The 13169-nt window shown below is 37.7% G+C and overlaps 1 protein-coding gene across 1 annotated transcript in view; it reads right to left on the bottom strand.

The window, feature by feature from the left end:
• Positions 1-233: 233 nt before the first annotated feature.
• LOC118265466 (DNA-binding protein D-ETS-6) overlaps positions 234-13169 on the bottom strand; it is a 30511-nt gene continuing 17575 nt past the window's right edge. Inside the window, exons 4-6 of the mRNA XM_050705916.1 lie at positions 10349-10458; positions 9923-10069; positions 234-3179 (exon numbers count right to left, since the gene is read on the bottom strand). Of these exons, the coding sequence (XP_050561873.1) occupies positions 3033-3179; positions 9923-10069; positions 10349-10458 (404 nt within the window). The 3' untranslated portion in view covers positions 234-3032. The remainder of the gene's footprint in view (positions 3180-9922; positions 10070-10348; positions 10459-13169) is intronic.

Genomic DNA, 13169 nt, shown 5'->3' on the forward strand with positions numbered 1-13169 from the left:
TTTATAATTTACCGTGTCAAATGTTCTGAAATGTAAATCTTTGTTCCTTTTTCTACGTATGTTTTATTAAAGTTCCAATCTTTTTATCACGTGATTATATTTATAAATAACATTCCAAAGTATGAAGCTAGCAAACCGAGAGCATTAGCTACATCGAGAGATAACACACATCCCTTCGCATCGAACCAGGAACCGTGTGACAGAGGACATACTTACAATAAATAAATAAAGCATTCAGTGTTCAGGATTTTATTATTTCAAAGTAAGTATTTACAATTGACCAGGAACTGTTGTGATTATCGTTACCGACTGTACCTATATTATGTTGTTAATCAACCAATAAACCTGCAAGTATATACTTCTATATGAGTACTAAATATAAAGTAATAATATATTGTACTGTTATTGGTTTAAATGTAACATAATAACAAAATAGTAAACTATGCGTAACAACATGAAACAAACTAGGTCGGCGTCAGTGCGGCCATCGTGTACCTGGACAAGTCGAAAAATACATAGATATTCAAGAGTTAAGACCGTTTTCAGGTACCATCTCTTAACTAAAAGTTATTTAACATGACTAAACCAACCCTTTGCGTGTACTATTTATTGCGTGTCAATTATAGGCAGGTGACAAACAAAATGACGTTAATTATCACCTATTCTCAACTTAGGAGTAGGGGAGTCTTAAAATTAAGGAGAGGTTGGTAAAAACGGGCATTAATTTAATGTATTGTTAAATCGTATGTAACAAAAATAACAAAACAAAGTTAAGTATTATTTACAATGATTTAAAAGTGGTTGTACTTATACCATGACAAGTATACAACGTACCTACACAATAGGTACTCTGATGATGGCGCAATGACATCCAACATGTTAACCATAGGTAGACTTAATCTTAAACAATGTTTGTATTTCTTCGTAAGTAATACATATATTTTACACGTGAGTATGTAACACATCTTACAAGCAACACAATGAGGGCTATGGAGTAGGAATTTTTTAAAGAGGGCTAGAGGGAACTAAGGTATCATCGTAAGTAATTCACTAACGTTAAACGAAGAGCTTTGAAGCCTTGATGGGAACCGAGTCTCCAATACGAAGTAGTCGACTGCACTGCCAAAGAGCGTTGAAGCTATTAGACATTAGACGTTTGACAACTTTAGCTTAACGCCATCTAGTGAAATCCTGAGAAAAGAGAGCCCGCATTGGAACTGTACGGCCCTAATGATTGTTTATTAATCATCTATTTTTATTGATTGTGTTTGATTTCTCTGTAAAGTAATATAATTTAATTACATTTCAGTAATTCTAACATAGTGATTTAATCAGGAGAAACAATTACATTAAAAACTATAATCTATTACGGAGAAACAAAAAAAGCGAATAAAGTAACAATCATATTAGCCGGTAATTTAAACCTAATTTAAAACTAATTAAACCTAAAGTACTTATAAAACTACATAATACAATATATCAAAACTAATACTTATCACTAACACATTAAAGTTTAAAGTAAAAGTTAAAGAAAATAGTATTATTAAGAACAAGAAAATTATAGTTGGGCCAGTACTTGACGAAGTACTTTCTACCCGAAACGGGAACAAACTGAAATGAGGTAGAATAGTCCAAGATAGGTAACATTTACACCGTCGGGATATCATCGTACAGTAACTAATGTATAAGCACCTATTTAGTAGAAATAAATCTAAATACACTTGGGAGCAAATAACTGGAGGAACGGAGACACTAACGCTTATTTTTTTAAAGAACCCTCATTAATTAACACATTGAACGCCGTGGTGGTCACCGGTGAATGACGTTAGCGGAGGATTTGCCTTCAACAGTTTTCTATTCGCAGTCAAATACTTAAAAAAGGAATGAGTGAATACTCTCATTTTAAAGATAATTAAATCGTCTTTCATACGACAAACGTTACCAATTAATAAAATACTTGTATCAAAAAGAATAATAATCAAGAAATGGAAAAGAAAAAAACGTTAGTAGCTCCGTTTTGCTTCCAAGTATAGGTATATAATACAAGTATAATGTATACATACAATTTTAGACTTTAATAAGTCATACATAGTAGTAATATTCATGAACATTGCTTGTACATAGATATGAAAGATATGTAGATAGACATATTTAGAAACAATTGTAATAGCCACTCACACTACTGAGAACGAACACACAACAACAATGGAACACTACTTGTATCCTACACGTATATTGATCATATCCTACATGTGTGTGTGTTGCCGTATGTACTATTCTATATTAAGTATGTATAAATTCACAACAACATTACTATATTACAATATTTATACATACTAACATAAATGAAGTAATAACACTGAAAATGTTTCAGTTTATAATATTGAAAGCAATTATTCTCGTTAACGAGTAACAACAAACATTACGTGGCAGGCACATTCCTGACTGTAGGCAATATCTACATTATACATAACATTAATTTACGTCTGAACTGGATGACACAATGTTAAGACACACATATCACTGGTTATTTTGTTATAAACCTCATGTTATAGGGAGTGAAAATATTTGCCGGCATGGAATATGATAGAATCAGAATGAAGCACTACGCAGACTAATTACACTTTGATATTATACAGTAATGTACAATTACAGTTACAGTATTAATATGTGTTTTCTAACACAACTAGTAATCTGTGATACTTTTCCAGAGATACGTTTCTATGTAGTTTGAAAAACAATATTCTTTTTTCAAATAAGCGTTACTAATTCCATTAAATAGCCTACGCCTACGCATTATACAATCCCCTACCTGCACAGGTCACCACACACAGACCATAATGGAATACCGACGTATTATAAAGGTTACGGTTCAATAATACCACCATCAATCACTTGAATGCACAACGTAGCACAGTCGTAGTCGCGGCTACGTGGCACGTAGCAACTTTCACTCGCTACGTGCTACGGCGTAGCACTTTCCTTCCGCGTAGTGACAGCGTAGCCTTGCTTGCTACGTGGCTACGGGCGGACTAGGGCGCGGTTGTGTTGGGTGTCGTGGCGTCGGTGGCGGCGGGCGGCAGGTAGTGCCAGTAGGGCGGCGCGTCCCCGGCCTGCGCCTGGCACGCCGCCGCCAGCCCCGCCCAGCTGAACCGGTACGCGTACCGCTTGCCGTGCACCTGCCGACGTCATCAATACATTTATTACTGTCGTGACTTTATAACGTAACTTGCTCAAGTTGTACAATTATTAAGTATGTTAACATTTATAAAAATATGTATTCTACTACGCCTACTAAAATATTTAATGCAATAGTTTGTAAACAGATGTATAATATTATAAATGCGAAAGTTTGTATGTTTATTTGTTACTCTTCCTCGTCAAAACGGCTAAAGGATTCGTGATGATTGGAACAGGGGTAGATTATGGTCTGGAATAACGTAATTGACAGAAAGGATCTTAAAGAAAATGGTGGATAGTATTGAGGTGTACGAAGATCTGTGAGCTTGTGTCTGCGCATACAGATGTATTGTATCGGTGTTAGGTGAATGTATGTGTGTGAGTGTTGCAAAGTTACAACCGGTGTCGTTAGCCGCGTATAAACTGTTGTGTACAATTATCTAAATAAATAATATTTAAAGTGATTAAAACTTGCGTGTTCATTTATGCCCTAATAGGTTATGGGCCCAGAAGACTATAAACAATTAATTTCGTGAGTTTTGGACAATAAATATAGTGAAAAGTTGTGGTGAACAGTTATAGTGAAATAATAGACTCGCCCCGTTCCATGCGGTCACAGTGCACCGAGTGCACGGCGCACGTATAAAAAGTGGACTCGCCCAAGTTGTTTACAACTTAACATTCTTTACGTCGATTTTATAAATTGTGTTATCTTTAATTCATCATTATGGCTGCTACTATTAAAATTGAACCGTTGAAGGCAAATAATTATGATACGTGGAAAATTCACATGAGGGCTATTTTGAAGAAAAATGACTTGTGGGAAATCGTATCGGGTGCGATGCCACAACCGGCACGTACCGACCCTAAGTACTCAGATTGGGTGAAAATGGACGGAAAAGCTGAATCCGATATATTGTTAGCCGTCAGTCCTAGTGAGCTCGCAGCATTAGATGGTTTAGATACCTCGAAACAGGTATGGGACAAATTGAAATCGATGTATGAATCAAGTGGACCCGCTCGTAAGGCGTCATTATTGAAGAGACTTGTACTGACACGCATGAATGAAGGAGACGATCTCCGAAAGCATATCGCTGATTTTTTCGACGCGGTTAAGAAACTGAAAGAAATCGGTTTAGTGGTGATCGACGAATTATTGGCAATTCTACTGTTGTATAGCCTCCCAGATTCCTTTAATATGTTTCGTACTGCAATGGAATCGCGTGATGATCTACCTTCTACTGAAATACTCAAGGTCAAGATTGTCGAAGATTACGAAGGAAGAAAAGTACAACACACCACAGTACAAGACCAAGGTGCTTTGTTTGTCAAACGCACAAATAAACCGCATCAGAAGAGTATTACACGTGATCACACTTTACATAACAATAAGACACAAGTGGAGTGTTATCGTTGTGGTCGCCGTGGGCATATTGCAAGAGAATGTAGAACTAAAATTGTACACAAATCTAAGCACAGCGCAAAGCAAGCAGAACGTAGTAGTTCTGAGCGGCAAGAATATACGACGATGTTTAGTACGACCGAAGAGGCTCGCATTAGCGAACAAAGTAATTCTGTTTGGTGTATCGATAGTGGGTGCACTGGACATATGTGTAACGACAAGCACATGATAAAAGGATTTACGCGACTGGACAATGAACTAAACTTAGCAAACCATGAGAGTACACAAATAACCGGTATGGGTCAAGTCAGTATTTCAGTTGATACAGGTTGTGAAAAACGCCTAGTTGATATTCAAAAAGTGTTTTATGTACCAGATTTACGTACTAGTCTTTTATCAGTATCGAAAATGACTGATCATGGATACGAAGTTCATTTTACAAAGCAAGATGCCGTCGTGACTGATAAGAACAAAAAGGTTCATATAAGGGCAGACCGTGTCGGGAACTTATACCATGTCAGATTGGGTCAGCAGTATTCCAATAATGTACAAATGGTGAAAAAGCCAATTGACATGTGGCATGAGCGTTTGGGACACATTAACGAGCGTGATCTCAAAGCTATGGTCAAGAACAACTTAGTGCATGGTCTAAAGTTCGATGACAGTGAAAAATTGTCAGATTGTGAAACATGTTTAAGTCAAAAAATGACTTGTAAACCATTTCCTAAGAGCAGTGAAGGGCGGACGAACTCTTTATTAGAGATAGTACATACCGACGTCTGTGGCCCGATGAGACACGAGTCATATGGCAAGAAGAAGTATTTTGTCACATTTATTGACGACAAGTCACGCTGGTGTGAAGTTTATTTTATCGCTAATAAGAACGATGTTTTCAAAGTATTTAAAGAGTACAAAGCATATGTAGAGAAGATGACAGGTTTGAAGATAAAGAATTTACAGTCAGATAACGGAAGAGAATATATAAATACAGAATTTGATGAATTCTTGAAGAAAGAAGGAATAAGAAGAAGATTAACTGTACCATACACACCTCAACAAAACGGTGTAGCTGAAAGGAAAAACAGAACTTTGATTGAGATGGCTCGATGTATGATGCATCAAGCCGGATGCCCTCCAGGTTTTTGGGCAGAAGCTATAAATACAGCTAACTTTATAAGAAATAGATGTCCTACTGTTGCATTGAAAGGTGAAATACCTTACACTGTGTGGAAAGGGAAAAAGCCAACAGTAATTTATATGAATACATTCGGAGCAAAACTATATTACAAAGAAAAAGGCTCAAAGAAAGGTAAATTCGACGCTAATTCAGAAGTTGGAATCTTTATGGGGTATGACGACAAATCTAAAGCTTATAGAATTCATGACCCTAAAACTAAGAAAATTATCATAGCAAGAGATGTTAATTTTATGAAAGCAAGTGCATTTAATAATCAATATGAAGAAATTCTTGAGAGTGATAACGAAGAAAAGGAAAGCATAAATATAGATCTAAATAAAGAACATCAAAGTAAGGAGAAAGCAAAGGAGGACAGACCATATATAAAAGCTATAAAAACTGAAAGTAGAATGAGAAGATCATTGGAAAATATACAAGATAATTTGGAAACCGAGTCAACAGATAGATTAACAAGAAAAAGACATTCAACTGTACTATGGGAAAGACTAATAGAACCTGCTAAAAGAGGAAGAGGGAGACCAAGGCTGATACGTACAGGTCTAGTAGGAAGACCCAGGAAGGAATATCAGTACCAGGAGAGTAATGAGAAAGTGACAGAAGGTGAAACAGATGATGAAGAATCTGAAGGACAAATGTCAGCAAGCATGGTAACGATAGATCCAATGACCTGGCAAGAAGCTGAAAGAACAAGCGATTCTATAAATTGGAAAAACGCATTAGAAGATGAATATCTAGCCCAAATCAAAAATGAGACGTGGAATATAGTGCCACGACCAAATGATCGAAAAGTGATTGGCAATAGATTGGTATTTACCAGCAAAGTAACAGGAAAGAAAATCCGTTTGGTTGCCAAAGGCTGTTCTCAACGGCCAGGGGAGGATTTCCATGAGACATCATCTCCGGTAGTTCGATCATCATCAATAAGATTGATAGCCGCACTATCATCAGAGTTAGGATTAGAGATTCATCAAATGGACGTGGTGACAGCTTATTTGAATGGTACTTTAGATGAAGAAGTTTATATGGAGATGCCTGATGAGATAGATAATGTACTAGATAAAATAATTACCAAGAAGCAGATTGGTTCGCGTGGTCAAGTTGTTCACGATGAGAAAATTATCGAAACAGCTAAATTATGGATGAAAAAGATGAATGAATGTGATGATGCAGTATGTTTATTAAAGAAGTCGTTATATGGTTTACGCCAGTCAGGTTTACAATGGCATAAAAAGTTAGTTAGTAAATTAAAGTTGATAGGTCTCGAGTCAATGCCTCAAGATCCTTGTGTATTTATGTCACAAAATAATCATAACATAATGTTAGTCGCTATTTATGTAGATGACATAATTTTAGCTACGAATGATCTTGCATGGATGATGAATGTGAAGAAGGAATTAATGAAAGCTTTTGAAATGAAAGATTTAGGTAGGATTAATACTTGTTTAGGCATTGAGTTTGAAAGAGATGAAGAAAACAGAGTATATTTGAATCAGAAAATGTATGTTGAAAAACTGTTAGAGAGGTATGGTATGAGTGAATGTAAGCCTGTGAAAACTCCTATGGATGGTCTGGTTAAATTAGAAAAGCCTAAAGAGATTAAGATAGATGTTATGAAGAAGCTACCTTATCAAAATTTAATTGGTGCATTAATGTATTTATCAGTGTCCACAAGGCCTGATATTACTTATACTGTAAATTATCTCAGTCAATTTAATACAAATTTTGATGTTCAGCATTGGCAGGCAGCTAACGTGTGCTGAGATACTTAAGAGGAACCTCTAATTATGGTTTAATGTATGAGAGGACTGGTTTACCATTGTTTGGCGTGGTTGATGCTGATTGGGGTACGAATGCTATCGACCGTAGATCTTATTCTGGGTATGCATTTATTTTAGCTGGTGCTCCAATAAGCTGGGAAGCTCGTAAGCAAAGAACAGTGGCCCTGTCCAGCACTGAAGCCGAGTACATGGCTATTGCTGAAGCTGCGAAGGAAGCTGTGTATTTGCAAGATGTGTTGAGGAATGTGAGGATGGAGTGTGAGATTGTAACATTGTTCAATGATAACCAAAGTGCTTTAAAACTAGCTCAGTCAAGGAACTATCACTCTAGAACAAAACATGTGGACGTTAGGCACCACTTTATTCGAGATATGTGCGAAAAAGGTGTTATTAATCTGAAATATTTATGTACGGAAAGAATGCCAGCAGATGTTTTGACGAAAGGTTTAGGTGCAACAAAACATCATGAATGCTTAGGTAACCTGGGTATGATAGATAAATCAGATTAGCTCACAACTTCGAGGGGAGGTATTGAGGTGTACGAAGATCTGTGAGCTTGTGTCTGCGCATACAGATGTATTGTATCGGTGTTAGGTGAATGTATGTGTGTGAGTGTTGCAAAGTTACAACCGGTGTCGTTAGCCGCGTATAAACTGTTGTGTACAATTATCTAAATAAATAATATTTAAAGTGATTAAAACTTGCGTGATCATTTATGCCCTAATAGATAGATTATAATATACTGAAATAATGAATTGGCCATTTTCAGGCGATATGGTATGGTAATACAAATTAAAGATAAAAACTGATACATTTATTATTATAAATGATAAATGATATTTATTTTGCAAATAGGTTATAAAATAACACTTTTACACGTCAATCTCTTAAATAACTAGATGAGGCCGGCATTTCCTATTGGACTACTCTGAGAAGAAATGCCGAAACAAACTCAGTTATTATTATTGTTGCTGATGAATTTTATTTCTGGATATAGTAAGTGGCCAGTCATTGTAACGTAATGTATGTTGTATGTAAGATGATGTGTATGGCGTGTGTGTGTGTGTGTGTACCTTGCTCATGATGTTCTTGTCGTAGTAGTAGCGCAGCGCGCGCGTAATGTATGTTGTATGTAAGATGATGTGTGTGTGTGTGTACCTTGCTCATGATGTTCTTGTCGTAGTAGTAGCGCAGCGCGCGCGTAATGTATGTTGTATGTAAGATGATGTGTGTGTGTGTGTGTACCTTGCTCATGATGTTCTTGTCGTAGTAGTAGCGCAGCGCGCGCGTAATGTATGTTGTATGTAAGATGATGTGTGTGTGTGTGTGTACCTTGCTCATGATGTTCTTGTCGTAGTAGTAGCGCAGCGCGCGCGTAATGTATGTTGTATGTAAGATGATGTGTATGTGTGTGTGTGTACCTTGCTCATGATGTTCTTGTCGTAGTAGTAGCGCAGCGCGCGCGTAATGTATGTTGTATGTAAGATGATGTGTGTGTGTGTACCTTGCTCATGATGTTCTTGTCGTAGTAGTAGCGCAGCGCGCGCGTAATGTATGTTGTATGTAAGATGATGTGTGTGTGTGTACCTTGCTCATGATGTTCTTGTCGTAGTAGTAGCGCAGCGCGCGCGTAATGTATGTTGTATGTAAGATGATGTGTGTGTGTGTGTGTGTACCTTGCTCATGATGTTCTTGTCGTAGTAGTAGCGCAGCGCGCGCGTAATGTATGTTGTATGTAAGATGATGTGTGTGTGTGTACCTTGCTCATGATGTTCTTGTCGTAGTAGTAGCGCAGCGCGCGCGTAATGTATGTTGTATGTAAGATGATGTGTGTGTGTGTGTGTACCTTGCTCATGATGTTCTTGTCGTAGTAGTAGCGCAGCGCGCGCGTAATGTATGTTGTATGTAAGATGATGTGTGTGTGTGTGTGTGTACCTTGCTCATGATGTTCTTGTCGTAGTAGTAGCGCAGCGCGCGCGTAATGTATGTTGTATGTAAGATGATGTGTGTGTGTGTGTGTACCTTGCTCATGATGTTCTTGTCGTAGTAGTAGCGCAGCGCGCGCGTAATGTATGTTGTATGTAAGATGATGTGTGTGTGTGTACCTTGCTCATGATGTTCTTGTCGTAGTAGTAGCGCAGCGCGCGCGTAATGTATGTTGTATGTAAGATGATGTGTGTGTGTGTGTGTACCTTGCTCATGATGTTCTTGTCGTAGTAGTAGCGCAGCGCGCGCGTAATGTATGTTGTATGTAAGATGATGTGTGTGTGTGTGTGTACCTTGCTCATGATGTTCTTGTCGTAGTAGTAGCGCAGCGCGCGCGTAATGTATGTTGTATGTAAGATGATGTGTGTGTGTGTGTACCTTGCTCATGATGTTCTTGTCGTAGTAGTAGCGCAGCGCGCGCGACAGCTTGTCGTAGTTCATGTTGGGCTTCTGCTTGCGCCGGCCCCAGCGCCGCGCCACCTCGTCCGGGTCCGACAGCCGGAACTCTCCCTCATTCGGAGGACCCTGCACAATATTTTTATTACACTCTTTAAAAATCTGAAATTTAATTCAAATCTGAATTGCAAAACACGCCATCTATTGGCGTCTTACTTGAACTATCTTCGTATATTTTTTTTTATGTTAAATGGGCGGACGTTTGGCCGCTATCTTGCCTGATGGTAAGTGATGATGATGCAATATGATATTAATTATTTTTATCTGTTGCTGCCAAACTAGAGAATAAAAAGTAATATATCGCAAGTAGACCAGCACCGTTGAAGGTTGATGTTTGTGTGCCATTACCTCCCAGCAGATGCCGGGCGCGCCGGCCGCCAGCTCCTCGAGCAGGAACTGCCACAGCTGCACCTGTCCGCCCGCCGCGCGCGCACACCCGCTCAGCGCGCCGTACGGGTCTGCAACAGGCACACAAGATACATTACACACACTAGATAATATAGCTGTTCCAGCGGCTCGTTTAATAAGATCCGAGTTAAAGAATTTAATTTCAGTTTATTCACAGACACACATTTATGAAACGTCGAACACGTACTAAAAGATACAAAGTTCAGTTTAAAAATTACAAGACGCATCTATCCTAGCGTCTGATACATTAGGATAAATACCTATATAATTAAAAATTGATATCGAATTATAAAATTATATTTTTGTAATCGGAAAATAAAATTCTTAGGAGTTAATACCATTTGCACTTACTAAAATTATTACGTATTGAAAGTGTAATAAAACATAACACAAAATAAGCATTGCGATATGATCCGACATCATTTGTTTACTCGCTATCACGGACACGGACACAAAGGCGCGTCGTCCAGGTGTTACTCGCACTATCTACTTATACATATATCTAGTATCTACTGCAGATACTCGCGGCATCATATCGATCACTTAATCGATTCGTCCCTAATTACTTACTACGAAGGTTACTGATAACTGTTGTAGTAAAATGTTGTGACTATGCAAAAATGGTGGCCTACAATACATCGTACTACAATTTATTAGATATATTTTGATCATGCCATTGAAATGGGTGAAGGTGTTGACAGACTCTTGGATTCATTAATTCATACATTGTAAATTAGTAACTAAATTAATGTGGACTATGAATGCAGTGCCAATGCTTGCTACAAACAATCGTTCGGCACGGATGCCAGGTCTAGCAATGGAACGGGTTCCGGCTGTTGATGATGATGATCATTAGGAAAAAGATATGAATAATGTTTACTTGTAAAATCTAGACTGACGAACCGTGAAAGAAAACATCGTGAGGAAACGGGTAGGTTTATAATTTCTATTTTTATGTTTGATATTGCCGATATTTGATACGCTCAATACGGGCTGTATGATGAGCGTGGTGATTAATGCTTGAACCTTCTCCGTGTGAGAGCCTTTGGTTAACATTGGCCAACTTGTAGACTGTTGATGTGCGTGTGTTATGCACGTTGTATGTAAAGTATGTGGACACAGTATCGATTGATTTAGTTTGCTACACGCTCTATCTCTATAAAAATGTTTAGTAATTACATATTTAATGGCTCCGAAACGTGATGATGAAACAATTAATTTGGCGGAAATATGACGTAAGTGAGACTTAGCTCCGGATATCATTGTTGTTCTACTGTATTACGAACTCAAATAGCATTAATCTATTAAACAAATACTATATACTATACTGCCTATATACCGTAGTTTATTACATGTTGGTATGTGTCATTCTAGTTACGTTGTTTTCTTACGCAACGTCACGCCTTTTATTCCCGAAAGGGTAAACAGAGGTACACTTGCACATTACGGCTCTTAATGCCACTATACAATGTACACCCAATTTTCAACATTAACGTTATAAGTCCCATGTAATAGGGGCTTATTTCTTTAATAATTGTATATTTATAATCTGTAGTATATAAGCCACATAATCTAATAGTCATGTAAGCGGTTAAGTACACAAGTCGAGCGCAGACAGTCATCAGACGGATATGTACACAGTTACACATGCTTGAAGTAGTTTTAATTAGAAATATAATTACCATGTGTGAGTGTAAGTAGAGAGAGAGAGAGAGAGCCTAGGAAATGGAAACAGAATAGAAACTAGTGCAATAAATTGTAAAAAATATGTTCAGCATTACTCGATCCGATATTACAACTTGATTTTGTTAATAAGTTTAGTACTAAACCAAGTTATTCTTTTATGTTTTCTACGCAATACAGTTAAATGAAAACATGTAACAGATCTACGCGAAACACAATGTGTTTTATATTGTCTCTCATATACCGACTGAGAAGAGGTTAATCATGAATTAGTACATATTTTCTTCTTTTGAAAAACGTGCCCCGCACTAGGATGTCCTCCTGTGACCCGGGTGTGTTTCTAAACATACAACTTCACAACACCCAGACTAGATAAACTAATTTGTAGATCACACAAATGGTTGCTCCGTGCGGGAATCGAACAATGCTACATGTTGCATGGTAGCCGGCTGCCAACCATGAATAGTATCTATATTTATTTTAGTGTTGTTTGGTATATATACACGTATGATGACTGATGCCATACTCTTGGGCAAATATTACAATAGTTTCGTCACATTAAAGCAACAGAGTGTTTACATCTCGTCAGTAGACACGCGCGTGGCCGCGCCCGCCGCACTGGTGACATCTCCTACTTACACATAAAATATTATGTGTAATTATGTATATTATTAGTAAAATTATTACGTACATAACTTCCAGTAGTACTTAGTGATAGCATTTTTTTATTTTATGTACTCATTGTGGTTCGATGTTACTAACTAATTGAATTGAATAACACGGGATTTAATTACAAAGTATAATTCTTTTCTACTATTGTTACTAAATAGATCAATGTCATGTACCGTGATAGAGTTGCTGGTAGCGGCGGTGCTCGCTGGAGCTGAGCCACAGCATCACACGGCCACTGCCCAGCGCTGGGCCCTGCCGCACTGGCCACTCACGTCAGTTAGTTGCACTCACTCACTCATTACTCAGTAACATTGCACACTATGGTCACTTCACTACAATTTTACTCTGAAATTGGCAATCTTATTTAAGTAAACGTGGTGATTAATGCTCGTACCTTCTCGGTATG

Source organism: Spodoptera frugiperda, chromosome 28 (genome assembly GCF_023101765.2).
Source record: "Spodoptera frugiperda isolate SF20-4 chromosome 28, AGI-APGP_CSIRO_Sfru_2.0, whole genome shotgun sequence".
NCBI classification, from domain to species: Eukaryota; Metazoa; Arthropoda; class Insecta; order Lepidoptera; family Noctuidae; genus Spodoptera; species Spodoptera frugiperda.